The 26,872-nt window shown below is 40.1% G+C and overlaps 1 protein-coding gene across 1 annotated transcript; it reads left to right on the top strand.

The window, feature by feature from the left end:
* The first annotated feature begins 1,323 nt into the window (after positions 1–1,323).
* On the top strand, positions 1,324–26,605 carry PROCA1 (protein interacting with cyclin A1). Its single transcript, XM_075198195.1, has 4 exons — positions 1,324–1,824; positions 13,079–13,211; positions 24,219–24,353; positions 25,434–26,605. Exons 1-4 carry the CDS (start codon positions 1,374–1,376, stop codon positions 26,134–26,136), a joined length of 1,422 nt encoding a protein of 473 aa, XP_075054296.1. The 5' UTR covers positions 1,324–1,373; the 3' UTR covers positions 26,137–26,605.
* Positions 26,606–26,872: the final 267 nt, after the last annotated feature.

The raw sequence follows: 26,872 nt of genomic DNA, 5'->3' as shown, positions 1-26,872 counted from the left end.
AGGTAGTATAGTCAGATGTAATTCAGGTTCATGGAACAGTAGCTTCAAAACAGGATCCAGGTATAAGTCAAGATATCTCCTGCATTATGCAAATTACCACATTAAACCACAGACTCCATAATACTCAATGGGGACTGCGGTCTGGGCAATTTTATCAAGCTCTGAAAGGCTTAGTTTTTCGGAGCTTTACCCCGATGGCTACCATTAGCCATTCAATCCAATGAGGGAGAGCATCGCAGGAGAGGGATCTTTGGATCTCTCTCCAGCAGGGATGCTGCTCTCCCTCATGCTAATTTACACAAGAGACATACGCGCATGTGTGACCCTAGGACATATAATGAAGCATAATAAGAGCATTTGAAAGAATTATTTGATTTTACAGCCGAGTCCCAGATTGTGAATATACACAGTGATGCTCCTTGCCTGTAAGACAGAAGACAATTTAGAATTATTGGTCAGGTAAATACTTTTTATTGTTAATACTTTTTTACCTGGCTGATTATTCTTAGCAAGTCATTTTAATGACATTTTATGTGTAGACACTGTAACTTTTTTTGACAACTAAAATATAATTGATTTGCTGATATTCTTACGGAAACTGATAACACAGAGTATTTGGGAAAGCAGAACAATTCGAGTTTAACCCTTTGACAGCTGGATACCAGTATTTGATGTATATTATCAGATGACTTGGGCTAACCTGGCAGAATCCTTATAATTGTTCCTGAATAACGAACTACTGCTAACCTGTTTGAATGATGTACATATACCACACACCATATTGTCCAGTTCCGTTGCATAAATACTTAAAATACACGTTAGCGTATATGTGATTTCTGCAGCTGTAGTAGGAGCTTAAGCCCCAGCCTTTCAGCCTGCTAAGTAGCACACCCAACCTCCCCCTACACAACAGGTTTCAGACTCAATAGATGAAAAGAGCTAGTATTCCTATTTATAAGGCAATACAACGAGGCGGGTGTGTGCGGGGCTTGCTGTAAACATCGCATTCTATTACTTATGAGAACTTGTAGCTGTATTTAAGAGGGTTACTTGTAATGTTTGAAACTCCTTGCGAAGGACAAGAGTGGTTTCCTTTCATTATTAGGACCGACTTAATTATTTCATGTAGCGATGCTGTGATAACTTGATCCTTTTAACAAACTCTATCTGGGATGCGGTAATGAGAGAGACAGATACTAATGGACCAGAAGTAATGGAGAAGTTTATGTGAGACTTAATGCTGACTTGAAGTCCCTCCTCCCAAATGTCATTTGTGCTAATATCAGGCCACTTTGCAAAGCCCCTTATAAATGCAGCTCTCTCCAAGCCTGGCTGCTGTCTCCTGGCCGTGGTGCTGAACTAAGTAATAAGACATGTGGGAAATTCTGACATTACTACTAAGCGGCGTTATGTGTGGGGTATTGGGGCTTCCAGCTCTACAGAGCAGTCTGGATGTGCAAAGTTGTGCCCTGCTCTCCTTCCACGACCTTCACACTCAGCACCAGGTGACAGATGGCAAGGAGCTAGTGATATCCACATGGGACAGCAGGAGGCAGCTTGTGTCCTGCTCTGTAGATGTGGATAAGGAGACAGTCAGCTCCTTTCTGACTCGCTGCAGGAGAGAAAGGCGAGATGCTGAGTGGGACAGTGGCTATGGTGGGTTTGCTGAAGCCAAGATGGCTTGTTTCATCCATTTGCGTGTAGATCCATCAAGACAGATTGGAGACTCCACAGAGCAGCACTCCAGAGTCAAGAGGGGTTTTACCTACCCAGGGACACTCTGGTGTGGAGCTGGGAACAACGCAGAAAAAGAATCGGATCTAGGTAAGAGGATGCGTCCAGTAGCTCATACAAAACTCTCCACTGCCTCTAGACAGCAACATCACAGATGCTCCTGTCTTACTGTACAACGCGGAAGAGAGGTTACATGATTAATATTCTGTAGTGTGATTGCTGATGCCGGTTGCTTCTGCCATGTCTGCTTTGGCAGGATGCCTGGAATGAGACCGCTGTCAGATTATAATATCAGGTGTCTTTAATACTTTATTTGAGGGGAAAATATTTATTGTTATTTCTTTCTGGGTATGTAAGTGAATGGAATGTAATGTTTTACAATAAAGGCAGGCAGAGAAGTGGTGGTATGGTATACAACCCTATACACCTCTACTTCCACCATTAGTTCCACAGCACCTGGAGAGCCATAGGTTGGCTACATTTAGCTATGCAAATTAACATTACCTTTACAGGGCTTGGAATCATATTGTACCAGTATTCTTTTAGAGAACACAGTGATATCCATATCTATGCATATTAGTCCTACTCAACTTCAGTTAAAGCCATTATTAGCTCTACAGCTCTTTGCTGAATCAGTTTACTATTTATATGTGGATTGTAAACGATATAAAATTAAATAATCTGGTGATGTTGCTAAAATATTTTGGGTATTAATCAAAGCAATGTATTACTTTATTACTATATAATAGACAATATTATTAGTTGTTTCTGTTATACAATAATACTTATATATTCAACACTCTTTAATGTCAGAATGTCCCTATCACATTCATGCCCTAGCAGAACACTATACAATTGTAGCTGTTGCTACTAATCTCATGACTATAGTTCCAGGTCTCTACCATTGCTGCTGACATAGTCATTGAACCGTGCAGTGTGTTAACTGCTCACATGCTGTCTGGATCAGCGAGGAGCTCAGGAACATGGTGGGATCTTGGTACTGCTGGGGAAAGCAGGTCATGTGATTGGTAACAATAGTCACCATTGTAAATGAGAGATATGTACCTGAGCCTGCCCACAGCACAGGTACAGTATGTGGGAGGAGGTGGGTAAGTGTAGGGAGAATGATGGGGTGCTAATAAAAAAACAAAAAAAACAAACAACAATACAAATAAATTAATGTAGTTATCAGTGAGAATAATCACACATTCTCTGTGAGAATGTGTGATTGTGTCTCTATAGTTATTTATATATATGTCATTGCAGGGCCGTAAGTAGGGCTGTGCGATAGGGGCTGACCGCGCAGGGCGCAATGCTTAAGGGGGGCGCAGTTTAGGAATATTTTGGGTTCATTTGGTTAAAATTGAAGGCTAGGGGGCTGGCATTAGTCTTTCCCGCCCCAGGCGCTAGAATTCTAAGTTACGGCTCTGTGTCATTGTAGTATGTTAATATCAGGTTTGTAAAACTTGTGTATTATAAGGAATACATTATTCCATACTGCAAATTATTTCAGATTTCAGAAGTAACATTCAAGTCACATGACCTGTATAAAAGCACTACATATCCCAGGTGTTATGTAGTCACATGACTCCTTAGTGACTTTTACTAGTCTTATCATTTACAGCAAAGGGCACATTATCCCATATACTATTGTTATATTACATTCTACTATTTATATTATTCAGATAAATCATTGTCTAACTCTTTGCCAAAACTTAAAGGAATCTTAAGAGTTGTTATCTTTCCTTTTAATGTTGATTCCCGTCAAAAGGTGTATGGGAGCTGCCATAATGTTATTGCGGCACAACCATCTGTAAGTAAGTTGAACAATGACAGAACGCTTGCATGACTTTACCAGTACAATATTTTACAATGGCTCATTAAATTTACAGTAGGGGAAAGAAAAGCTTCTAGGAAATGTCCTTAGTTGAGTTTTGTCTTTTAGAGGTTAAATTTGCAGAATAGACCCCAGCAGATTATCAGCTGGAGAGGGGAGGGTGTACAAGGCTATTAATTACCACATCTATCATATACAATAAAAGTGGCTGAGCAAAGAGCAGCCTTTCTGACAGTATAATAAGTAGTTTCATAGTGTTCATTCTCCTTAATGACAGCTGCTGTCTTATTGTGTGTAGAGCACACAGACTCTGTGTATGCTCTCATAGTGCAGGACTTAAGGCAATTTAAGTGCTCAAGTACTTAATGTACCTCTATGTCTAAAATATAGGTTTATATAAAAGACCTACTAAAATGATCCAAAAGATATATGTAAAAGCATCAATATCTTATCAGCTAAGTTATCATATCTCTTACACAACAGGTTCCCTGTCAATTAACTCAATGACTAATAAGATGACTTTAAAATAAATCTTAAATGCTTTTCAAGCTACCCCAGGTGCTTTGTTCCTTGATATTTGCAAGGAAATATTCTTGAAAATTAATAATAAAAAAAAAAATTCTGCAAGCACAATATTAGTGGAGTAGTACTGGATATTAGTCAGAAGGGAAGAATTGGGTTTATTCACGTTCTGTGCTGCATGCTGTCCCAGCAGCTCCTGCTTGCTGATCTCCTATAACGTTTTATTACTTACCAGTTGTCACTGCTCAAGTCCATGTCCCAAACTCTGAGCAAGGCAAGCAACATCCATTGAAAGTCTCTGCAGGCAATACTTGGCACACTGACACTTGAAGGGGGAGGCACATTATGGGGGAATTTGGATGCGGCATCATGACATTTAAAAATAGCCCAGTGCCAAGATTAGAGAGCTGTGATATCATTGTCAGCAATTTACAGAATTAGAATTATAGTCACTGTGTCAGGTTTTTTATTGACTTTTTTTTTTTACTTTCTATCAACATTTACAAGCACCAGACATACTATACATTTTTGCCCATGACATACAGGTGAAGCAGAAAGTAGTTACTAGACTTACCAGGTAGCACCAGTTAATAGTTATCTCACTTTTTCCATTGAAGGGACATTTACTTCACCTTTAACCACTTCAATCGGTATATTTTAAGTTCTAAAATAACAACTATAAGAATATAAAAGCATGATCATTGAAAAGTATTTTAAATGTATCTCTAGCCACATCCATCATAGGGGATTAGCCCTTTCATGTTACTCGCTGCTCTCATCATAACCCCCAACGTACCCAATAGAAATCTAGGAACGTAGGACTAGAACCTCAGTCCACCCAGTTCATACCCATGACAAGTACCCTTTTCCTTGTAGGTCACAGCGGATTTGGCTACTGTAATGTAGGACTAGAAAATGAAAACAGTAGATAATGTTTTCTGATAATGTCATACTCACTGACATGGTCACAAAGTGTCTTTCACTGCTGTCACTGTGAGGAGCATTGACAAACAGTTAATGAGGAAGATGCCAAGGGAAAAGACTAAGCGATTTTACATAGAGTATAATTCTTTTTTTTTTTTTTTTTTTAAACATATTTTATTGGGGAATTTTTCAATTAAGAAAATCAATAAGAGCAAGAACAATAAAAGTAAATACAAGGAAAAGAAAAACAGGGGACAGGGAGGGGAGAGGAGAAGAAAATATCAGTAAGAGGAGAGAAGGAGAGGGGGGGGAGCATGTTAGTTGGTAAAAGGGGGGAGGGCGCCTGGCCTGGCATCTAGGTGTACAGTAGGTACTCCGCATGTGGCGCGTAACTGATATTATAATCGCCAATTTTAACGCTAATTGGGTCTTGGTTGGTCTGCTCCATAGGAGGCGATCCAGAGATTCCAGATTGCTCAAAATTTGTCGGGCGGTCATTGATAATGCTTGTAATATATTCACAGCAGTAGGTCTGCCATATCCTATTAATCACTTTGGGCAACGCAGGGGGTTCTGGTTGTTTCCAGCTTTCCGCTATTGCGCATTTGGCATCATTGACTATAGCGCCATTATACATTTCTTAGTATCTGGTATGGGTCCGTGCAATAAAGGCAATAAAGAGTAGGAGGGGCAGGGGGAAGTTGTATTGAGTTGACTCTATATATCAGATTGTAAATTCTCTGCCAGAATCCCACGACCCTAGGCCAGGACCACCAAATATGTTGAAATGATCCTTTTTGTCCACGTGATCTCCAGCATAAGCTAGAGGAATCAGGATATATAGCTTTCAGAATTTATAGCAAAGTGGTTCCTTGATCTGGTGTCTTAATCTTATGGGACTGACCTTCATGGCCCACCAGTAGGTGGAACAGAAATCCGCATCGGTAGCGAATTTTGTGATCTCGCAAGAGTTTGGTGATTGGGCAAGAATTCGCAGTTTCTGTAATGTAAAGGGAGCCAGATGTTGGTAAACTTGAAGGTCAAACCTGTCAAAAGCAAGTGAAGTGGCTGCGTGAGTGACCAAAACAAACTGTTCTTTATATTTATAGTAGTGAAAACGAACTGGAGGTTGATTTGGGGGAGGTTTAGGTCATAGGGCTCTGTGAGCTCGATCCATTTGGACATCTGGTGCAAAGGCGTCCTGGAGGTAGTGGAAGAATAATTTCTCCAGATATTTGGGTAGCAGGTCACCACCTACTGCTTCCGGGATGTTGTTCTTGAGCCAATAGCCGTTATTTCTTGGCGAAGCTAAGTCACCACTTTTTTAATTTCCTCTTGAATAACCATGCGGACCTCTGTCTGAATAGTAGATTTAATAATGTTCCTCAGTTCTGCGGAAATAGACGCGCTAGTAGTTGGATTAGCATCGTCTTGATCTGAATCAAATTGACTAGCCGGAGAAGATGCAGAGGCATTATTATTTTTAGCTTGAGTGAAAAAAGAAGCTTATTTTGGTGGTGTGTTCTTTTTATTTCTGTGAGACATTGTGCCGCCTTGGTCTGGAAACGACTGGATTTTCCAAGACTTAATAATTGTGAAAAGTATACCAGGGCCTGATTAATGATTAGGAAGATCTCTCTCTCCTGTGATTGTAGGAAGATGTTATTGAGTTAGAGAGCCATGGATTTCCCTGTGTCCGAGTAAGTTAGTGACTCATCAGGTTGCTAGATTGCACATTGGATCCCTATCCCATAGATACAAATAATGTTTTTCCGGCATACGTTGTCAGGAAACAGTCTCATATATCTAATGGCGTGAAGCATCAATGACAAAGCCAAGCCTATTACATTGCAGGATATCTTGCTTTTATATAATAATTGAGATATAATATGAGGTGTCTTTTAGGATGCAGTTAGTCTGTTTATGAGGCTAAAACAGATGAGTAGCTGGTATGCCAGGCAAGGTTAGGAGGTACCCCCTACACATCAGCTATATTTCAAATGAGGAAGAACACCTAGAATAGCCCCCAGTTGCGAGGATGGCACAATTCCTTACAAAGGGTGAGATAATAACAGCAAACAGTCACTTGCTCACCTGATCTCAGCGTTTACCTAGGCAGTATAAGGAAGTCTCAGTTCCCTCCTCTCTGTCTAGTCTTACTCCCCCTTCAATCCAGGCTCTGGTGTAGTTGAAGAGGCCCATTTGATTGAGCAGTGGAGGAGACAGGGAGGGTGACCGCTATGTTGAAGTTGGAGCTGGAACTCAGAATTACATATTACTATAGATAGCTGCAGGTGCCCGGCCTGTACACGCCGAATGGAAGTCGGGTAGGCTGGATGCCTGTCTCACTGGAGACCACGGTTGTAAGGGCGAGAGCAGGCCGCGTTTCGCGGGGGCACAGCTAAGAGGTCCGAAGATCTTAACTCAGGGTAAGGGGTGAAGCTCTCTCTTGCCGTTGATCTCCAGGCAGCACAAGGTAATAGCTGCACGATGGGGCCTCACGGAGTGTCGGCTCGTGCCAGAGATTAGGCAGGATAGCTAGGTGTTCATGGTTCAGCCTGTGTTGCGTCTAGGATGACTCCAAGGGTCTCTGCATGTGCCTGGAGGGTTTAGCCACTACTGTAGTCAAATGGCACTAGTATGAAGTCCAATTTAATTATAGATTTGGAGCTCTGTATTATTAGGAATGTCTGAAATGTCCTCCAAGCCACGCCCCAGTATAAGTCATTAATATAGAATAGTTTAGGCCTGGTGCTCCAAGTTATGGAGAAAACCCTTATCCAGAATCAAGGATGGAACCCTGGAATTGCTATATCCATAGTAAAATTTGGGGTGAGGGCCCGGCGATGCCCTCCACCCTCTTGAATAGAATATAGAATTTATAACATATCGTATGTGTACTCATGCTTCTTCCCAAATAATTAGCAAATTGATTTGTCCAAAATCGAAATTCAGACAAATTCAGTAAATTTCAAACTGGACACATTTTGAAATCAGGCCAAGTTCTAATGAGATCTGTCAAATATAAAGTGCCCCCGTGTGCAATCAAACTCACAGTAAGGTCACAAAAAAGAACAAATAGCAACACAAGAGACAACATCACATGACCCAAACATATCATGTAACCAGGTCAGATCTCCACTATTTCTTCCTGCTTCTGTGGGAGCAGAGCATATGTCAGTGGATCTCGACTGACACAGCAGCATCAGTAAAGAATGGACATTTTAGAAATTCCTATGTTCTTCATTAAACATATTCTACACAAAGCGAAAGAGGGTTCAATTTAATCTAATATTCTGTATTGTACTTGCTAAAACCAAACTGTGCTGTACGTTCTTCTTTTGCTGAGATAACATGGTATGAATGTTGCAAATATTGAGACATTATATATTATTCCAAGTGTCGCTGCAAGAGTGGGCATTTCAGAAATATCCTTGTTCTTCTTCATCAAACAATTGCCAGAATAGGGAAGCCTGAGATGGCTTATTACACTGTGTCATACTGTGACAGAAGATGTTGAAAGCTACTAAATGACGACAAGTCGCAAAAGAGATTACATATTCAGCTTCCTAAAAATACATCACGTCTCTACCAGATAAATATTTCTAAAGCAATTAATGATCTGGATGGAAGGCTGGAGGTTTGGGGCCATGTCCCTCTGCCCTATATAGGTAGGGATAACCTGATAAAAAATGGTCTCCTACATAATACAGTCAACATTAGGAAGTTTATTTGCAACAGAAGAAGACCACAAATTGGCTTGAGAAAGCTACAACAGCATAGATCAAACAGGGGCATAAACTTCCCAAATCTTACTTTAAATAATTATGCTGCAATCCTAAAATATTTAAGGGATTAGCTGCAAGATCAAGGTGCATATGCTAATTCTGCTATTGAAGGACATTTTTGCCCAACATTGATTTGAAAGCTTTTTACATCAAAATGATGAGGAGATTTCACAAGAAACAAAACCAGACTCCAAGACTATGGCATATTCTCCAACACAAATACAATTTAAAGCACACAAACCACCACCAACACATCATCATCATCATGAACATTTATTTATATAGCGCCAGCAAATTCCGTAGTGCTTTACAATTGGGAACAAACATTGATAAGACAATACTGGGTAATACATACAGACAGACAGAGAGGTAAGAGAACCCTGCTCGCAAGCTTACAATCTATAGTACAATGGGAGTTTGAAACACAAGGGCATGTGCTACATCATATTGCATACTGGACCAGCTAGAATGCAAAGGTAAAAGTATTCAGTGGGCTGTGTGTGTTGCAGTGTTGGTCAGAGGGTTGTTGTCATGTGTTAGCAGTGTAGAGGATGGTAATAGGGTAATCTAGGGAAATTAAAATGGTGGTTGAGGAATATCATAACCTTCTCTAAAGAGGTGGGTTTTCAGTGAACGCTTGAAGGTTTGAAGAATAGAGGAATGTCTTATTGTGCGTGGGAGGGAATTCCACAAAGTGGGTGCACACATAATCCTAATTTCCAGGAAAGCATGATATGGCAGGGCTGGGGATTGACCACAATATACCACCCTACCAATAAACAGGCTAAGAGACCTCTAACGTTTCGGGAAGCCCCAGAGAAGTTTGAAATTATTAGAGCATATCCATTGGCCTTCCTACAAGCGCAACATTATATAAATGGTGTTCTTCAATCAATTAGTTTTATGTTTCCCACCTAAATGTAATGCTACTATAATTCAATATGGTATATTGCGATAGGTAATAGACTACTCTCTATATCCCAATGGCTAATTGTCCTACACTTTCCACCACAATATTAGTATGCACTGATTGTATCTTGTAAACAATATACTGAAATGTTCTTAAATATTTCCCACAAAACCTGCTTATTTCCTCAGTGGAGATATCAGATGGGACCAATACCCTCCAATAACCATCTTAGATGTAACTCAGCTAATGCAGATCTTTATCATTGCCTCTGGGGCTGCCCTAGAGTCAGATCTTTTTTGGCTCTTGGTGACAAGATATACGGAGGAGGAATTCGTAAACTTGTTTCCATTCACCCCAGAGTGGAAGATAGTACGATATTAGGGGGTATATTTACTAAACTGCGAGTTTGAAAAAGTGGAGATGTTGCCTATAGCAACCAATCAGGTTCTAGCTCTCATTTTGCAGAATGTACTAAATAAATGACAGCTAGCATCTGATTGGCTGCAATAGGCAACATCTCCACTTTTTCAAACCCGCAGTTTAGTAAATCTAGCCCTAGGAGTCTTCCCACTAAATCAGAGAATAACAAGAGGGGGAAAGCACTTATTGCTCACCATTAATGCTGCTCCACATAAAATGATCACTTGTGGAAACAACCTACTGTGACCCCTATATCATTATTTAAAGAAAAGGTTGTATATGAATTGGGTAGAAACACTGTTAGATAAAGAGAAAAGATGGGACAGTTATAATAATACACTTCCCTCAGACATAAAGAGCCAAATATAGAACTGTCTACCACATTACATCCTGGTATGAATTACACAATGTGAATGATGATACCCCATTATAGGGTAGATACATATGTTTTCATAAAGATACTATGAATATGTGTAAAAGCTAAATAATATTATAATTTTACATATTTGTTGAAATTAAAAAGAGATGGTAATCTTATTTGATATGATTGGTTTGCACCTGGAATGTACTGTGATATGGTTGCATTACTAAAAGAAACTATGAACTATAGTATGTGTGTATCACAACTGACAAGTCTAGCATTTTAGAATTTTGCTAAATTGCGACATTCATGATTTGCTGTTTTCTCAATATATAAAGTGCAAATGGATGTATAACGTTGTATTTACTGTTTTGTCACATTTGTTTAAAAAAAAAAAAGTTAAAAGTTATAGAAGTTTTATAACATTCCATGGGCTAGATTTACTAAACTGCGGGTTTGAAAGAGTGGAGATGTTGCCTATAGCAACCAATCAGATTCTAGCTGTCATTCTGTAGAATGCACTAAATAAATGATAACTAGAATCAGATTGGTTGCTATAGGCAACACCTACACTTTTTCAAACCCGCCGTTTAGTAAATTTACCCCCATGAGTGACAACAAAGTGGGTAGTTTAGAATTTGCCTTCTTGGTGGCAGTGCCACAGACTTGCCTCTTCTGCTTCCCCCCCTTTTGTAACATTCATACATACATTCATTATCATCAGCACGGCCCATGAACACGTGTAAAAACGTGTCTTTGTCCATGTGGAATAACTGGGAAACAAAGGCATAAAAAGTGTTCCAGACACCACTATATCTGTAGTTCAGATTCTTTTCATATAATGAATATACTAATAAACTAATAACAAATGTGTTTCATAAAAAATTAAATAAACTAATAAAAATAATCTATCAAGGTTAAAATCAAAGGAAGTGCTCACATTTACAACAATCATGAGCGAGGTCACAATGGTTCTGGGTATGAAGGTTACGCTGCACCAGAACTTCCTACTGGAAATACTGTTTTAACAATTGAATTTACAAATAAAAACAAGTTTGACAAATCGGTTATGAATTGAATTTTCAGTGGTTCGATCATCTCTATTAAATAATGTCCAATAAACATTCATATCTGTCCTTTGTCATGACTCATATTACAATGAATGTCTTAATTGCCCATGGGATGGACTGGAGGCAACACTGTCTTTGTAAATGACAGTGAGGATTATTTACAAAGAAGTGTAAAGTTAAAATGTTCAGCAACCCATAACAGTCAGACATTTACTTCCATTGTTTGACTTACACTAGATCGATTAGAGATAAATGCTGAATGGCTTCAATGGTTACTGCACAATTGCATTTTGTTGGTCAATAACCCCAACTCTTCTTACATTTTGGTGTACATAACAAATAGTATACATGTTAGTACCATCTATGTAATATAACACAATAGCTTCCATGGCCATCAGTCACACTCACCAGGAATGGCCATGGCTTTCTGGGGTGTAAAAAGACCTAAGAGGTTAGTGGTTGTGAGATCTTCCATATAAACTACGACACCCAACGTTAGAGATTTTTGGATAGCTTATTCATACTAAAATTGAGATATTTGTTGATAACCCTTAATACAGATATATGAATACTATTGTACCTTGACTTATGAAGTTTGCTATATCTCATCCATTGCTTCAGAGCAGTGCTCAGGAACAGAGCAGAGCCTCAGTGTAGTGCTCATGAATAGAGCAGTGCCTCAGAGCAGTGCTCATGAATAGAGCAGAGCCTCAGTGCAGTGCTCAGGAATAGAGCAGAGCCTCAGTGCAGTGCTCAGGAATAGAGCAGAGCCTCAGTGTAGTGCTCAGGAACAGAGCAGTGCCTCAGTGTAGTGCTCAGGAACAGAGCAGTGCCTCAGTGTAGTGCTCAGGAACAGAGTAGTGCCTCAGTGTAGTGCTCAGGAACAGAGCAGTGCCTCAGTGCAGTGCTCAGGAACAGAGCAGTGCCTCAGTGCAGTGCTCAGGAACAGAGTAGTGCCTCAGTGTAGTGCTCAGGAACAGAGCAGTGCCTCAGTGCAGTGCTCAGGAACAGAGCAGTGCCTCAGTGCAGTGCTCAGGAATAGAGCAGAGCCTCAGTGTAGTGCTCATGAATAGAGCAGAGCCTCAGTGTAGTGCTCAGGAACAGAGCAGTGCCTCAGTGCAGTGCTCAGGAATAGAGCAGAGCCTCAGTGTAGTGCTCAGGAACAGAGCAGTGCCTCAGTGTAGTGCTCAGGAACAGAGCAGTGCCTCAGTGTAGTGCTCAGGAACAGAGTAGTGCCTCAGTGTAGTGCTCAGGAACAGAGCAGTGCCTCAGTGCAGTGCTCAGGAACAGAGCAGTGCCTCAGTGCAGTGCTCAGGAATGGTGGAGGTCTTGATGTTGGATTCCCAAATTTCTATTAGTTGAGAAGAGGAATTGATAAATTTACCCATAAACTACCGTATTAACCTTCAAAGTAATTACATTTAGCTTTTACACCACTATTCCTGTACAGTAAGCACAGAACAGCATTGGTATATATTTCAACCCTTCCTTTGTCTCTCTGTCATTGGTTAGGTGAACACAAAGAAACTGACACGTGCTGCAGGACACACGACCAATGTGAACATGTCATCCATCCCTTTACCTCCAGCTATGGCTACAGGAACTTCCGCTGGCATACCCTCAGTCACTGCCAATGTGACAACAAGTAAGTACTGTGCTGTGGTGGTGGGCCTGTGGCAGGCAGGGGTTTATACTATATTTGCAGAGAAGATTCTGTGATTTATATTTTAAATATGGGCACACCTATATAGATAGAAGCTGCAGAGAGGCAAACTGTAATTGCTATAAAAATTTCTTTTAATAATTTATTTTAATACTCTGCTATGCACTATAGTCTGGAAAATATTATTTTCCTGGAGGTCATCAAGCTGCCATTCATCCAGCCTTGCATTTCCCCCACAGCTAAGTATCATAAGAAGAGGGACATTGTACATTCAGAGTGAGCAAGTGATGACTGAGTGAGGCTTGTGCTAGTGGCGTACACACAGAACATGTTATATCATACTTACTATAGTTTTCCTTGTCCAGAAGAAGGCAGCGGACATCACTAGCTCACCTGATTATACCCACACTTCCAGGCAGACGAAAGGCCTTATCCAATATATATTACCCCTTCCTCTTCACCCGTTCAGTCTTTGACTGGCACAAGCAAATGAAGCAATTAGAGAAAGAATTTTTTTCTAGTTCTGTGAAAATGACAGTAAAATATAACATATTATGTTTTCCCATTCACCGTCACATAGCGGTGGGCACTAGGACATACCAAAAGTTATCACAAAAACAAAATAGGGAAGGATATGTTGCTTACACACAAATTTGAATCATCAGCCTACAAAACATCTGTAGAAACACATCTTTCAGCCTCATGATAATTTAAGGTATGAAGACATGACCACCCTGCTCATCATAACTTTTCTTGGTGTAGAATAGACTAACAAGCCTGGAATATTGTATAGCCCTTTTAGGATCTTTCCCAAAGCCAATGGGCTATGGGATGGTTCAATAAGAATAGCTTTTTGATGCAGATTGTTCTTTAAATGAGGATTTCAACAAAGTAAGACCCTCATTCATTCTCATTGCTGTAAACAAGGAGTCACACAGATTTAGGACCATTTGGAATTTGGGCTAAAATGGATTCTGTCAACTGTGTAGTGGATGAATTTAATTTAATTGGCCGGATAGAGTCCGAATTTACATGAAATATGAAGTTTCTTTAGGAATAAAGTGACTTCTTTATCAGAAAAGGTTTAGAGTTTAAACATATTGGATCACTACCTGTCTCCTGGCTATTGTAATAAGAAGTACAGTAGAATAAAAAAGATAACTGTTATAGACCCTGCATAATGGAATATCCTAATAAGAGACAGTAGTTGTTATCTGAGGTGCTGAGAAACATTAGTTAACAATTACAAAACAGAGTACTCTGCCCAAGTTATTGCATATAGGGTGGACATATAGGGTAGACAAAACAGAGATTTGGTATAAAAGCTCACAGAGTACACTGGTAAACACACAAGGAAAAATGGACGTTTACCTGCTAGCATTTAGCACAACTGGGTAATGAGGCTTGGGGCTAGATTTACTAAGCTGCGGGTTTGAAAAAGTGGGGATGTTGCCTATAGCAACCAATCAGATTCTAGCTTTCATTTATTTAGTACCTTCTACAAAATGATAGCTAGAATCTGATTGGTTGCTATAGGCAACATCCCCACTTTTTCAAACCCGCAGCTTAGTAAATCTAGCCCTTGGAGTCTAATACGACTCAGGTGTTCACCAGGGACACCTGCAAGGATGTTTGGTCTTTGCTGTGTGGAACGTGTAGGTCGCAGGTGCTAGCCAGTCGCTAGCGTGGTTGCTGGAAACACGGTGCACAGTTTTGGTCAGAACCTGGGGCCTGATTCATTAAGGTTCTTAAATGAAGAGGATTCTCATTTCAGTCTCCTGGACAAAACCATGTTATAATGGAAGGGGTGCAAATAAGTGTTCTGTTTTACACATAAGTTAACTACTGACTGTTTTTTCATGTAACACACAAATATCAACTTTAAATTTCAGTGTAAAAATAAGCTATCAAATATTTGTGTGTTACATGAAAAAACAGGCAGTAGTTAACTTATGTGTAAAACAGAACACTTATTTGCACCCCTTCCATTATAACATGGTTTTGTCCAGGAGACTGAAATGAGTATCCTCTTCATTTGAGATCCTTAATGAATCAGGCCCCAGAAGGACAATAGCAGTTCTGAGAAGTAATCAGAAGGATAGTCAGGGTAGCCAAGGTCAAACTGGAAGATTCAAACTAAACCAGTGCATGAGAGAGGCGGGGCTGCCAAATCAACGTATAGGTGATCATTGACATCAAACTGACCACCGATGCAAGAACCAAAGAAGTGTCCCATTGTCTACTAATGGGATACGAACGTGCAGTATAGTGGCCGGCAAGAGAAGGTACCCGACCCTGTGGCGCCTAACAGTAAATCTTTCTCGAATTAACTCTTGGGTGAATATGTGCAAATAGAATCATGATCTTGGACACTAGTGATACAAATCTGTTATACATTATAGTATAGGATGAAACTTAATTTTAGCATGAAGCCTTCAGAGGCGTAATGATCCTTTTTGAACACCTTCTGTGTTTCACCATAGTTTTCTCATTTGTCAAAGAGTAGCGAATAAGCTGGAAATGCGGGCATATTATAATGGTCTTGAAGCAAAAAGGAGATGCTTTAGAAGAGGATTGTTTTCTGGAAGACAAATAAACACCATTCAGAATAAGGAATTGGGCATCTAAAGACTCCATGAAAAGACAATAACCAGAGCTGCTTAGTTCCCATCTATGTTCCTGAGCTATCCATATCAAAGTATGGATGTCATCTTATGGAAACATACCCACTGCTCTCACTTTTGTTCTGAATATCTCAGCAGGGAGTTTTCATTTTCATGTGGACTTTGAATTCACGTGGTCTCTATAGACCATTTGATTAACATAGAACTTGTCAGAAAATCTGCCAAGTATTCAGATGTCAGGGAATAAGACGTTTGTCAAGTTCAAGAAGAAGATCGAATACTGTTCATTGAAATAATTGTGTTGTTGCTTTTTTGTAGAATCTTTGGAGAGCAATCTCAGCAACATAATGGTAAAGTTAATAAAACATTTACCTTCTGATCTCACACTGGACGGTAGAAGAGTTTTCTAAACTGCCTTCAGTGATTGTCTGTTGGTTAGCCAGCAAGTCTCCAGAAGACCTTCTGTATTTATTCACCATGGGTCTCTAGCCAATAGCTGGCATAAATATTACATTTATCCCCCAACTGATTAAAGTGAGATCTGTGATTCAAGGTGCTTCATCTCACGCCATCAGCTAATGCTGATGGTGTAAAAAATTTTTTTACTTAGGCCAAGTAGACCTACTACAATTGTACAGAAAGCTCAGTAATGATTAAACAATAGCCATTAACCATCTGACTACATATGCAGTGATGGCAATTTTGTTGCTACAGCTAAGAATTATAGATGCAGATGGATTTGCAACACAACCTTGATGTATCTTCTTGACTACAATCTGGAAGATTCATTCAAATGAAATAGAATTCAAAACAAGTGTGGTTCCGTTATGCCAGTGTGATGAAGCTGGTTATACGAGTTCCATTGTGTTCCCAGTGTACCACATTACCTAGAAAGACATGTGCGCATAACATACCCACCTGATGTTCTCAGCAGTCAAGAGAGAAGTTGTATTGAGATGTTCCTCAACTCCCCAGCATCCGCTAAAACTAAATTATCAAAAACAGAGGGTAAGCTAGTAATAGTCTTGATATTGCCTGTATGTATGTAAATAATAACTCCCCAGAGTTGGTTGAAGCTGATTTCTAGTTGATGGAAATTCCTTCTCTTTAACCTTGATGTGTACAATGGTGTGTTGGGTTTCTCACAATAAACACCCAGCAACACAATGTGAAAATGGTATTTATTAGCTTTTACTCATTATCAAAGTAAACTGTCCACACTCTAAAGGTTCCTTCCAGGGAAGTATTACTTTTAAAGGGGAATGTCTCATATCAATAGTTCTCCTTGATCTCTGTGTGGGCATCCTCGTGTGTCTTACAATTATTAGGCACTTCCGGGTGCCCTTTAAATTTGATGGAGTTAGTATGGTTTTTTCATGCGTTCCAATATGGAAGACACATCGGTTTCCGGATACTGATATTTCCGTTTCTCAGAGAAACCAGTCTCTTAGTGCGTTCTGCTTCCAGACCAATAATTATGTCTCTGCAGAGGGTATGTTGTGAAAGGATATCTTTAACCAATGCATTTCAGCTGATTTACAGCTTTCCTCAAGGACGAATACAGGGTGTCATGATTTTCCCCTGGCTACAGTTCATCATCTCCTCCCTAGATGCAAATGTGCCTTCATCTGTTTCTGCCAGCAAGGGGTTAAACCTCCATCATGTGTTCTGATTTTAATCACCTGTCTCTGGCCTTTAAGAGACTCCCTCTCCCAGCAGTCTGGGCCAGTTCATCAATTGTCTTTGCTGCTGGTTTCTCCGTGTAACTCCTGTGATCTGTTTCTGACTTGGTCCCTGGTATTTGACTCTCGCTTGTTCCTATGTTTTTCACCTTATGTTGTGATCCAGACCCCACTCTTGCTTGCTCCCTGGTATTGTTGCTTCTGGTCCCTTGTTTGCCTGAACCTCCTTTTGCCTGATTCTCCTGTGGATCATCATGTGCCTCCTGGCTAAACCTGGTAATTCAGCCTCCTTGTGCCTGCACTTCATCAGTTATACCTGGACACCAGTACATGCTGCTTCAGTGGCTAAACACAGTATTATTTTTCCCTGTGTGATGTGTGTTAAACTAAAACCACTTAAATTTACTTACGCTACTCTCCCTGGTCTTCATATATTTCAATCCTGACCGTATGAACTGGCTTAAAATGTGAGCCCACTGTTGCATGCCTTCTACTCTTGTTCAGGGGATTCCTAGTGAATTGGCTTTTGAACTCAGTGTCTGACATCATAGGACCATGTCTACTATTTCTTCTGAGATTCCTCTCATCCAGATACTTCAAGTGAAGATTTTACAACTCCGCTCTCAGATAGAACAGGAGTCTACATTGGGGCAGGAGTTGCTTAAAGAGCCTCTTGTCTCTGTGCCATGTGGTTACAGCTCAAACACCAGTTCTGGAGCAATTAATTATTTTTTCAGGGAAAACGTGCTGACCACAGTATATCCTCCAGAGACTTTACTTTGCTATAAAGACTCTAAATGTGCTGCACTTGTTCAAATGTCTGTGGCCCTGGCCACTGAGGATCCCAAAGCATCAGGCCACCCACATCCCACTTCGTCTGAGGAGGAACGCATGCACAGAACAGTCAACCATCTATATCTTTACTGTGCCAGCCCAGAGCATTTTCTAGTACAGTGTCAGCTGTGTAGACCCAAAGCCCCTCCAGGTTACCCCAATGGTTCTCTGGACCTGGAAAACAAATTCAAGTTGGGATTACATTCTAAACCTGCTTCCCGTTGTCCCTCCAGCCAGCTCCAGAGAGGGTGCTGTCCCTCCAGCCGGTTCTGCCAGAAAGGCCTTACAGTACCATTCAGTCAGAGCTGGCTCATGGAACTGTTCAGCCAGAGAAGCATCATAACTCTATCCGGTCAGAGGTGCCTCATAGTGATGTTCAGTCAGAGGTGCTTCATAATGCTGTCCATTTCAAATTGTGTGCCCAGTCCATGCCTTCTGCCAAGTGTTACCATCATGGGCCTTCTGACATTTGTGCTCAACCCAAGTCTTTTGAGTTGTGCACCCAGTCCAGGCCTTCCAAGTTGTGTGCTCAGCCTGAACCCTCTAGGTTATGTTCTCCTGCCCCTCTGCTGTCTCAGTCGGGGACTCCTGCCCCTCTGCTGTCTCAGTCGGGGACTCCTGCCCCTCTGCTGGCTTAGTCAGGGACTCCTGCCCTTGTGCTGTCTCAGTCTCACATCACTATTGCTGCTGGTTTCTCTGTGTAACTCCTGACTTTCTCCCTGGTATTTGACTCTTGCTTGTTCCTATGTTTTATGTCTCCTTTCGTGACCCAGACCCCAGCTTTGTTTGACCTTGCTCCTGCTTAGTCCCTGGTATTACTGTGAATCTCCCGGCTTCTGGTGACTGGGAATCACATCTCCTTGTACTTGCATCTCATCAGTTATACCTGGACACCATCATTTCCTGCTCTAGTGGGTAAACCAGTTTCCTTGAACCTGTTGTGTTTGGTCTCCAGCTTCTTAGCTAAACCCAGCTATACTGACAAACTTGTACCTGCAGTTAACCTATCATGCCTGATATCCAGCATCTCCAGCTTCCCAGCTAAAGCTGGTATCCTGATATCCTGTACCTGAAGCTATTCTTCTGTGCCTGGTATTCAGGTTCTGTGGACTTGTGCTAACTGCCTAACCGTTTACTGCATTTCATTTTTTCCTGTGTTAAAATAAAACCACTTGCTTTCACTTACACTACTCTCTGTGGTCTTCATATTTGGAGATCCTGACAGAGGGATTTTTTAACGCTGGAGCTTGAGAGCCTTGGCTGGGCATTGGTCCTGTGTTGCCAGATCTATACACCATCTCCCTTCTGACAGGGAATTGTTGACCAAATGCATGCTCACTTGTCTCACTGTAACAGGACCGGTTCTAAAAAAAGAACATATATGTAAACAACTAAGGTAAAAGTCAAAATTAGATATCAGATACAAGATTTCTGACTTACTGTCTGGATCAATGCTCATCTCTGCCAAATTCTTGCCTTTGAATTCAGCCAGTCTTCCACTCTTGAGAGCCATTAAAAGTTTGCTGATTTTGGCAAGTTGGAGGGTACCTTCTGGACGGTGGTAATACTGCTAGTGCACCCTGATGTCGTGCCCGAGGAAGTGTGCCAATTGTTCTAACTCTGTGTCGTTTAGGTTGAGAACCTTTGAAAGAGAGGCAACATGTTAGCTTTGGTTATTCTGATAAGCTTTTACTACCCTAGAGTTAAGTCCTGGGAGCATCCAGGTACCTCCAAACAACTTCAGTTCTACAGGAAAGAAGCTGCTATAGGTGAAGACCTCTATTAGCCTGGTTCTAAACACTTAGCAAGTAGCTGTTAGCACATCTTCAGTGAAAGGTAAGAGCTGAGGCACATTTCACTTCAACTCTTTCAAAGTTGCCAAGGAAGCCAATCAGATCAGCTTGTTCCATCTTGTCGCATATATCTTCCTGAAGTTGCGTGCATTTTTCACTGCAGAAGTGCAGCCCACCATCATTGCTCAGTATTTAGCAATGCTTGAAATCTTTTGCAAGTCATATATGGAGTGTTGTAAATGTGCCAGTTTCATCTTCATATCCAGTTACCAGCTTCAACGCATCAACTACATGCGGAAAGTTTGAGGGAATTGTAAAGTCTTCCATCTTCTCCAAAGGGGTAGCTTTTCTGACATGTAACAGTAGCCTTCCCATTTCTCGAAGTTTCTGACGGATGTACTCGCGTATGAGCCTGTTGTTCCACTGACATCCAGTGCTGGAGTGCACACACTTTTCTCCTCCACGTCAGAAATACATACACACTTTTCATCCAACAAAAGTGATTCATTTGGACATGCCAGATTTTGAAACTGACTATATCTTGCATTGAAGTTTCATGGGGACCTCTTAATTTGTCTCCACTATGACTGAGGTCCCCACAGTGCTGGTGTATAAACAGGACAAGTATAATAATACAATTACACACACAGGTTAACTTTGGTCAGGAGTTAATTAACTTACCAGTGTGTCTTTGGAATGTGGTAGAAAATGCCTTCAAACACGGGGAAAACATACAAACTACACACAGATAGGGCTCTGGCTGGACTTGAAGTGATAACCCCAGGGCTGTGAGGCAGCAATGCTAATTGTTGTGCACCCATTACTTTGAAAACTATACAAATAAAAAATGAGGACATAAACATTTTGTTCCTTCCTCTCCAATGGCCGTACTGCACCCAACAAAGTAAAAAAATAATAAAAAAAAATAGCCAGCTAACCTGGCAGCATACATACTCTTTTGGGACAATTATAAGTCATTGCTACACATTTGCAAAATTTAAACCTTGGTATAATTAAGAAAAATACTTTCTGGGCAACCCCAATTTCTCATCTGGTCTACAGTGTCTTTTTTTATTTTTTTTAAATAGTCTTTAAAGGGTATTTCTATTCATAACATTTTTATCTAGGATTTCAGTCCCAAGTCTGGGAGCTTTTGGAAAATATCTTATCCCAATTTCCCAATTATATATGTATTTGCGCTATAGAACTTTGATTCTTAGAAATAGATCAGATTTATCTGTGGCAGATAAAGTAGAGAATACTCTGCATCTGGCATAAACATTTACATTCAGAATTTACTAAGATCTAACCAACTCTTGGCTCTAAGAAGAGGCCTTTTTCAAAAGTTGCTGAAAATTATATTTTAATATTTTGAGAAGTCTATGAAAATTCTCAGGGTCTTCTCTGCACCATCATGGCCTCATTATCTTGCAAACCCCTGCACCATAGTGAACCCACCCATGCTTACTGTTCCCATCTGCTCCTTTTTTCTCTCATTATCCCCTTTCTTTAGAATGTAAGCTCTCAGGGTCAGGGTCCTTTACTCTATGTCTCTTGTCTGTGCTCAGTCTCATGTCTCCGTCCTGCTCTCTGTCCCTGTTTTGTCTTATGCTGAATTGTTTTTGTATGCCAATGCGATTTGTTTTTAGCTGCATCCATGTTTATTTGTTCCCATTGTTCTCATCTGTATGTACTTATGTAATTTGAGGGGGGTTGAAGGCAGTCTAGCGCTCAGAAGTACAACACCTTTTTGAACCTGTGTGTCTGTATGGTCCACCCTACCTACTCGCCACTCTCAGAAGACACCTCCACACTTAGTTATGCTGAAAGGCCGAGAAATCTCCATGGTGCACTGCGCAAAGGTATAAACATTACACCAAAAAGCCAACCCATTACTACTTGAGAGCCACGCGTTTGGTAAATTAGTCTTTTAACTTTTTCTCCTAAAACAATGATTGTTTTTTCTCATTTCTGACTAATCATAATGACTAATCATGACAGTGAGAGTATGTTGGGCCTGGCTAATAGGTTATAAAATATGGCACTTTGTGTGTTTGAAGCTTTGTTGTATACTGAGCAAAATGAGCCTGAAATTGCACTTTTCTGCCAAAGGCACAAAATGAATCCCATTAAACATATAGGATAGAGTTCTGGTGTCATGGTGACCTTCATTACCATTTATCAATGGAATGGAATGTTAAACATTGGAACAAAAACAAGACACTGTCTGGCGTGGCAATGTGTGGAGACAATACAAATTGCACTGTCCGATATAAGGTATATTGACTGCTTACTACTTTCTTGGAACATAAAATACAGTTTGTTACAAAACAATAAAAAATGGGTCTAAAGTTACTGATGAAACTGTATTACATTACAGTATTAAATTGCAATCTAAAATGACCCTAGTACTTTCTAACACCTCAAGGTCATATAAAACCTCTCCAATACACGATCAGTACAGGGAATTATGTGCTGATGGAAATGATTGCTAATTTTGTAAAAAAGTGTGGACAGATAATTGAGGTGGTAATAAAATACATTATTAGGTAAGAGGGCAGTTCATAGGCACCAGAACAAAGCGAGACAACATAACGGTCTCCACATTTATTTATTCTGTTCTTATTGCAAAATGCAATGTTGCTTAATATTTAAAAAAATATATATATTCTCTTGCTATGTTTATGTTCTATCTTTTCAGTATTGTACTCAGAATGTGTAGTTAAAGATTAAACTTCTAACTTCAGAGATGGATTTGGATTAATGGACTTTATTGGATTGTTTAAGCCTATTTGGTCAAAAAGTAAAATCCTTTCATGTGGTTGTCAATTTTATGACCAGTCACTGAAGTAGAAAGAGGCAGAAGCTTTAAAATGAAGGTGAAAATTGAAGTGAGCAGCTTCTGAACGACTTTCTAAATGAAAGTACACTTCCACTTTAGGAAATGTGTTTTTAAAAATACATCCCTCCTCCCCACAGTGCTGTAATGGGAGAGCACGGTATAAATCAAGCTTCCACAACACAGGACCTGATGTGTAGAGCTGAGCACTGCAGAGTGTTGTATCTGGCCCTTTCCTCACCTCTCCATGGCAGCATTTAATTTAGCTGACATAATGACATGCGAAAGTCCCAGGAACTCTAAACTCTTGGAGTTAAATATCTTTTAATATTGACACTGAGTACATCCATTACCACCAATTCAAAATGTATGACTTAATCCGTGACATTACACCTAATGAATATCATTCTATAGACTGCAGGGGGCGTTGTTTGTGATTTATAGAGAACTGCATTATAGATTGTGAAACTTATACAGCAGGGGTACTCAACTAGCTTTAGTAAGGTCCACTGTCAGGTGGAGGTCCACAATGACACCAAAAGTGAAGGTATAGTCCAATTACCGGTTCATAAACCTTTCAGATGGAGTTTCATCTAGTTTTCATTTTCTTCTGCATTTAGAATAGAAATGCTCTACAAAAATAAAATAAAGCTCTTCTGGCATTTAAAATACAGCCCAAGCACCCCAGCAACCTCGCTCCTAGACCAAACACTTGGCACACACGTGGGCTCACCCTCCTGCCCTTTTCACTGTCACCTCACCTGACATGGCCTTGGCTTGTCCCAGTTCCCTCACTGCGCATCAGGACACCAGAGCCCTGACAGGAGCGGCTTGGAGACACTCCAAAGCATGACCCCGTCTGTGGGTGGGGATTTGGACAGCAGAACAATTACAGCACTTTCTAAATAAAGATCACTTTTACGTTGTAATTTTAATAAAGATTATCTTATAAAGACCAGAGAATAAAGTTGAACACACATATAACCTGAATGTCAAGTGATAGGATCACTGCATAATTTGGAGACACAAATCTTTATACCCTGGTAGTATTCCCTCAAAACAGTGTTAGGCAGCAGCTAGTACACTATCAGAGATTGATTAGTGTACTATGGAAGTGTCCTTGTTTAAGCAGCATGGGTTATACAGCAGCTGATATTGCACAGTGGCATAATTTCTACATTGTTATGTTACTAATGGTCATTGTACTTTGTTCTTAGGTTTAAGGAGTGCCTGAGAAATGTGAATGACACAGCTTCCCGTGTGGTGGGTCAGGCTTTCTTTAATGTGATCCAGGTGCAGTGCTTTGAGTTCACTTATAAGGAGCAGTGTGTGGAGAGGCATTGGTATGGTTGGTAAGTAACAGAATGTCGTAAGATTACCTGTCATCAGCACACAACAGAGGCAGCAACTTGTAGGCTGAACCTGTATTATTCATGAAAACAGTGTATCAAATAACAAGAAACCAAAGCACAGATTGTAATTAATATTCACAATTCCCTGTTTCTTACTGAATTGATAAGACTGCGGCTTATGAATAATACAGGTGACTACCTGTATTGTGTGTAGGGGAGAGATGCCCATTAGAATGGAAACGTTAATTTAAGAGTATTTATATATTGTCTGTAGACCGTGAACCCTTTAGCCAGTATAGAATTTGCAAACAGTTGTGTTGTTATTATTTTAAACAGGAGTACCCAATAGTTATGCTTTTACAATGCACATTTATGCAGTCACTGATCAATAAGAAAGTACACTTCAAAAACATGCTATTTAAGCTTCAAAATTAAAATGAATTTTACAGAACACTAAGGGAGTAAGGCAAAAAAAGGAGTAAATGTTCTCTGGGACAAACCATGTTACAATGCAAGGGGTGCAAATTAGTTTACTATTTTACACATAAGTTAAATACGAACTGTTTTTTCATCTAGCACACAAATACTTGATAGCTTATTTGTACACTGAAATTTACATTTATTATTGGACATATCCTACCCCACTATTAATCAGTTACCACATTTTAAATTTACCTCCCCTCCAATGCAACATGGTTTTGCCCAGGTGCAAAGTTACTCTTTTTTTATGCTTTGCTCTCCTTAATAACTCAGGCCTGAAGAGAATGAGCAAAATGTAGCCTAATAGGTCACAGGAAATCAGAAATGTCCTGTAAAAACAGGAATCTTGTGTAGGGAGTGTATGGTCTACAGTCTATGGTGGTAGATTTTATTTCTCTATAAGATGCAAGTGTTCTGTAACCGACATCAGTGATGACATCAGAACTCACCATTTATACAAATATATTACTTATATAGCAAAGTAAACATATTAATATCACTTGTGTGTTTAATGCACAGTAGTAGTAACACTCATGCAGATTGTATATTTTCACCTTTAACCAGGCCATGTTGACCCACAAATGGGTAATTTCATTTCAGGTGTAAGAAGTACAAAAATGAAACTGTCGCTGTCCCCAGAGAGTCTGGACTCTATGATTATGGCGGAAATATCATTGACCAGCCTGCAAAGCCCCAAGACAGAGATCCTACCCAACCACCATCCGTGGAGGTCTCACCAGAACAACCCACTCTAGGACAAGTCATACAGGCCACGCAAGATCTTCTGAAGATTATGGTAACAGTTAGTCCAAGCACCTCACCTGATCAGTCCAAGGTAGAGACCCCCATGAAGAAGAAGAAAGACAAAACAAAAAAGAAAGGAGAGAAGCACAAAAAGGGAAAAGGCCTCAAAGGAAAAAGGAAGAACCAGTCCAAAAAGGAAGACATCAAATCTCCTGCCAAAGAAATTTTCGGGGAAAATATTGTCAAGAATGAAGGCGAGACGCTTGGTAACCAGCAACTAGACTCTGTATTAGACATAGGACGTAATCAAGATCCTTTCAACGATGTCCTGAATGATGAGCCAATAAGGAGTGCAGATGCTAGAACATCTACCCCTACAGCACCAATATACAAGTACGAGGAAGTCAAAGCTATGGCTACAACACAGTCACCAGAACCTAGAACCTGTACTGAGAGGCCTCTGAAGAAGAACAGGCGGGAGGAAAAGAAGAGACGACAAAGGAAGAAGAAACCCAGGACAGTGAAGACAGTATCCTGTGTTTCAGCAGGCATTCAGTGATCCATGAGCTATGAGAAATGTGACCCTCTGTTGATTCTTGTTGGTGGGGTTAAGGTGCAAAAAATATTGTACAAAAGTAATGACATTAACTACTCTGCTGCTAAACACTATCTCAATCAATAACCATAATGTATTTACATATATCACAAGAACATTCAATATAAATTTGATGCTTGTATATAGTAACATATAAATTAAGATTATGCCAATGAGCTGGGGCTGTTGTGTGTAGAATTCTTTTATCAACTGGTGTTACTGGGGGTGTGGGAGTGGACTTAATGTTTTACAAGAGTGTTTTCAGTTATTTGCTTGGTGATGTCGCTATATGATTTTGTGTAGGTGAAAAGCAGTATATAAGTTCATTCCCCAGTCATCAGCAACCACATGTCTACAAATTATCCTTATTTGGCTCTCTATATATATGGTAGCTAAAAATGGTATTTTATGAAGAGCTGAAAATAAAATGAACATGGTGTTTTTTTAAAAAATAAAACTCACTTTTTTTTTTTGCTATCAAACAAAAAAAAACCAATAATGGTATATAATGCAGCTTTAATATTGAAATGTTGTTATTGATCCTAAAATACAAGCCGATGGTGTGTAAAAAATAATGTTGTAATTCACAAATGTAGAAGATAGGAGCCAGGACAGGTACCAGAGTATCATCTGAACAACAAGCAGCATATAATTACCTCAAGAATCCTAAACCTTACATTGCCAGCCGGTGCACCCATCC

This window comes from Mixophyes fleayi, chromosome 2 (assembly GCF_038048845.1).
Source record: "Mixophyes fleayi isolate aMixFle1 chromosome 2, aMixFle1.hap1, whole genome shotgun sequence".
NCBI lineage: Eukaryota > Metazoa > Chordata > Amphibia > Anura > Limnodynastidae > Mixophyes > Mixophyes fleayi.
Note: the sequence above shows the minus strand (reverse complement) of the source record. Positions and strands in the feature narration are given on the sequence as shown.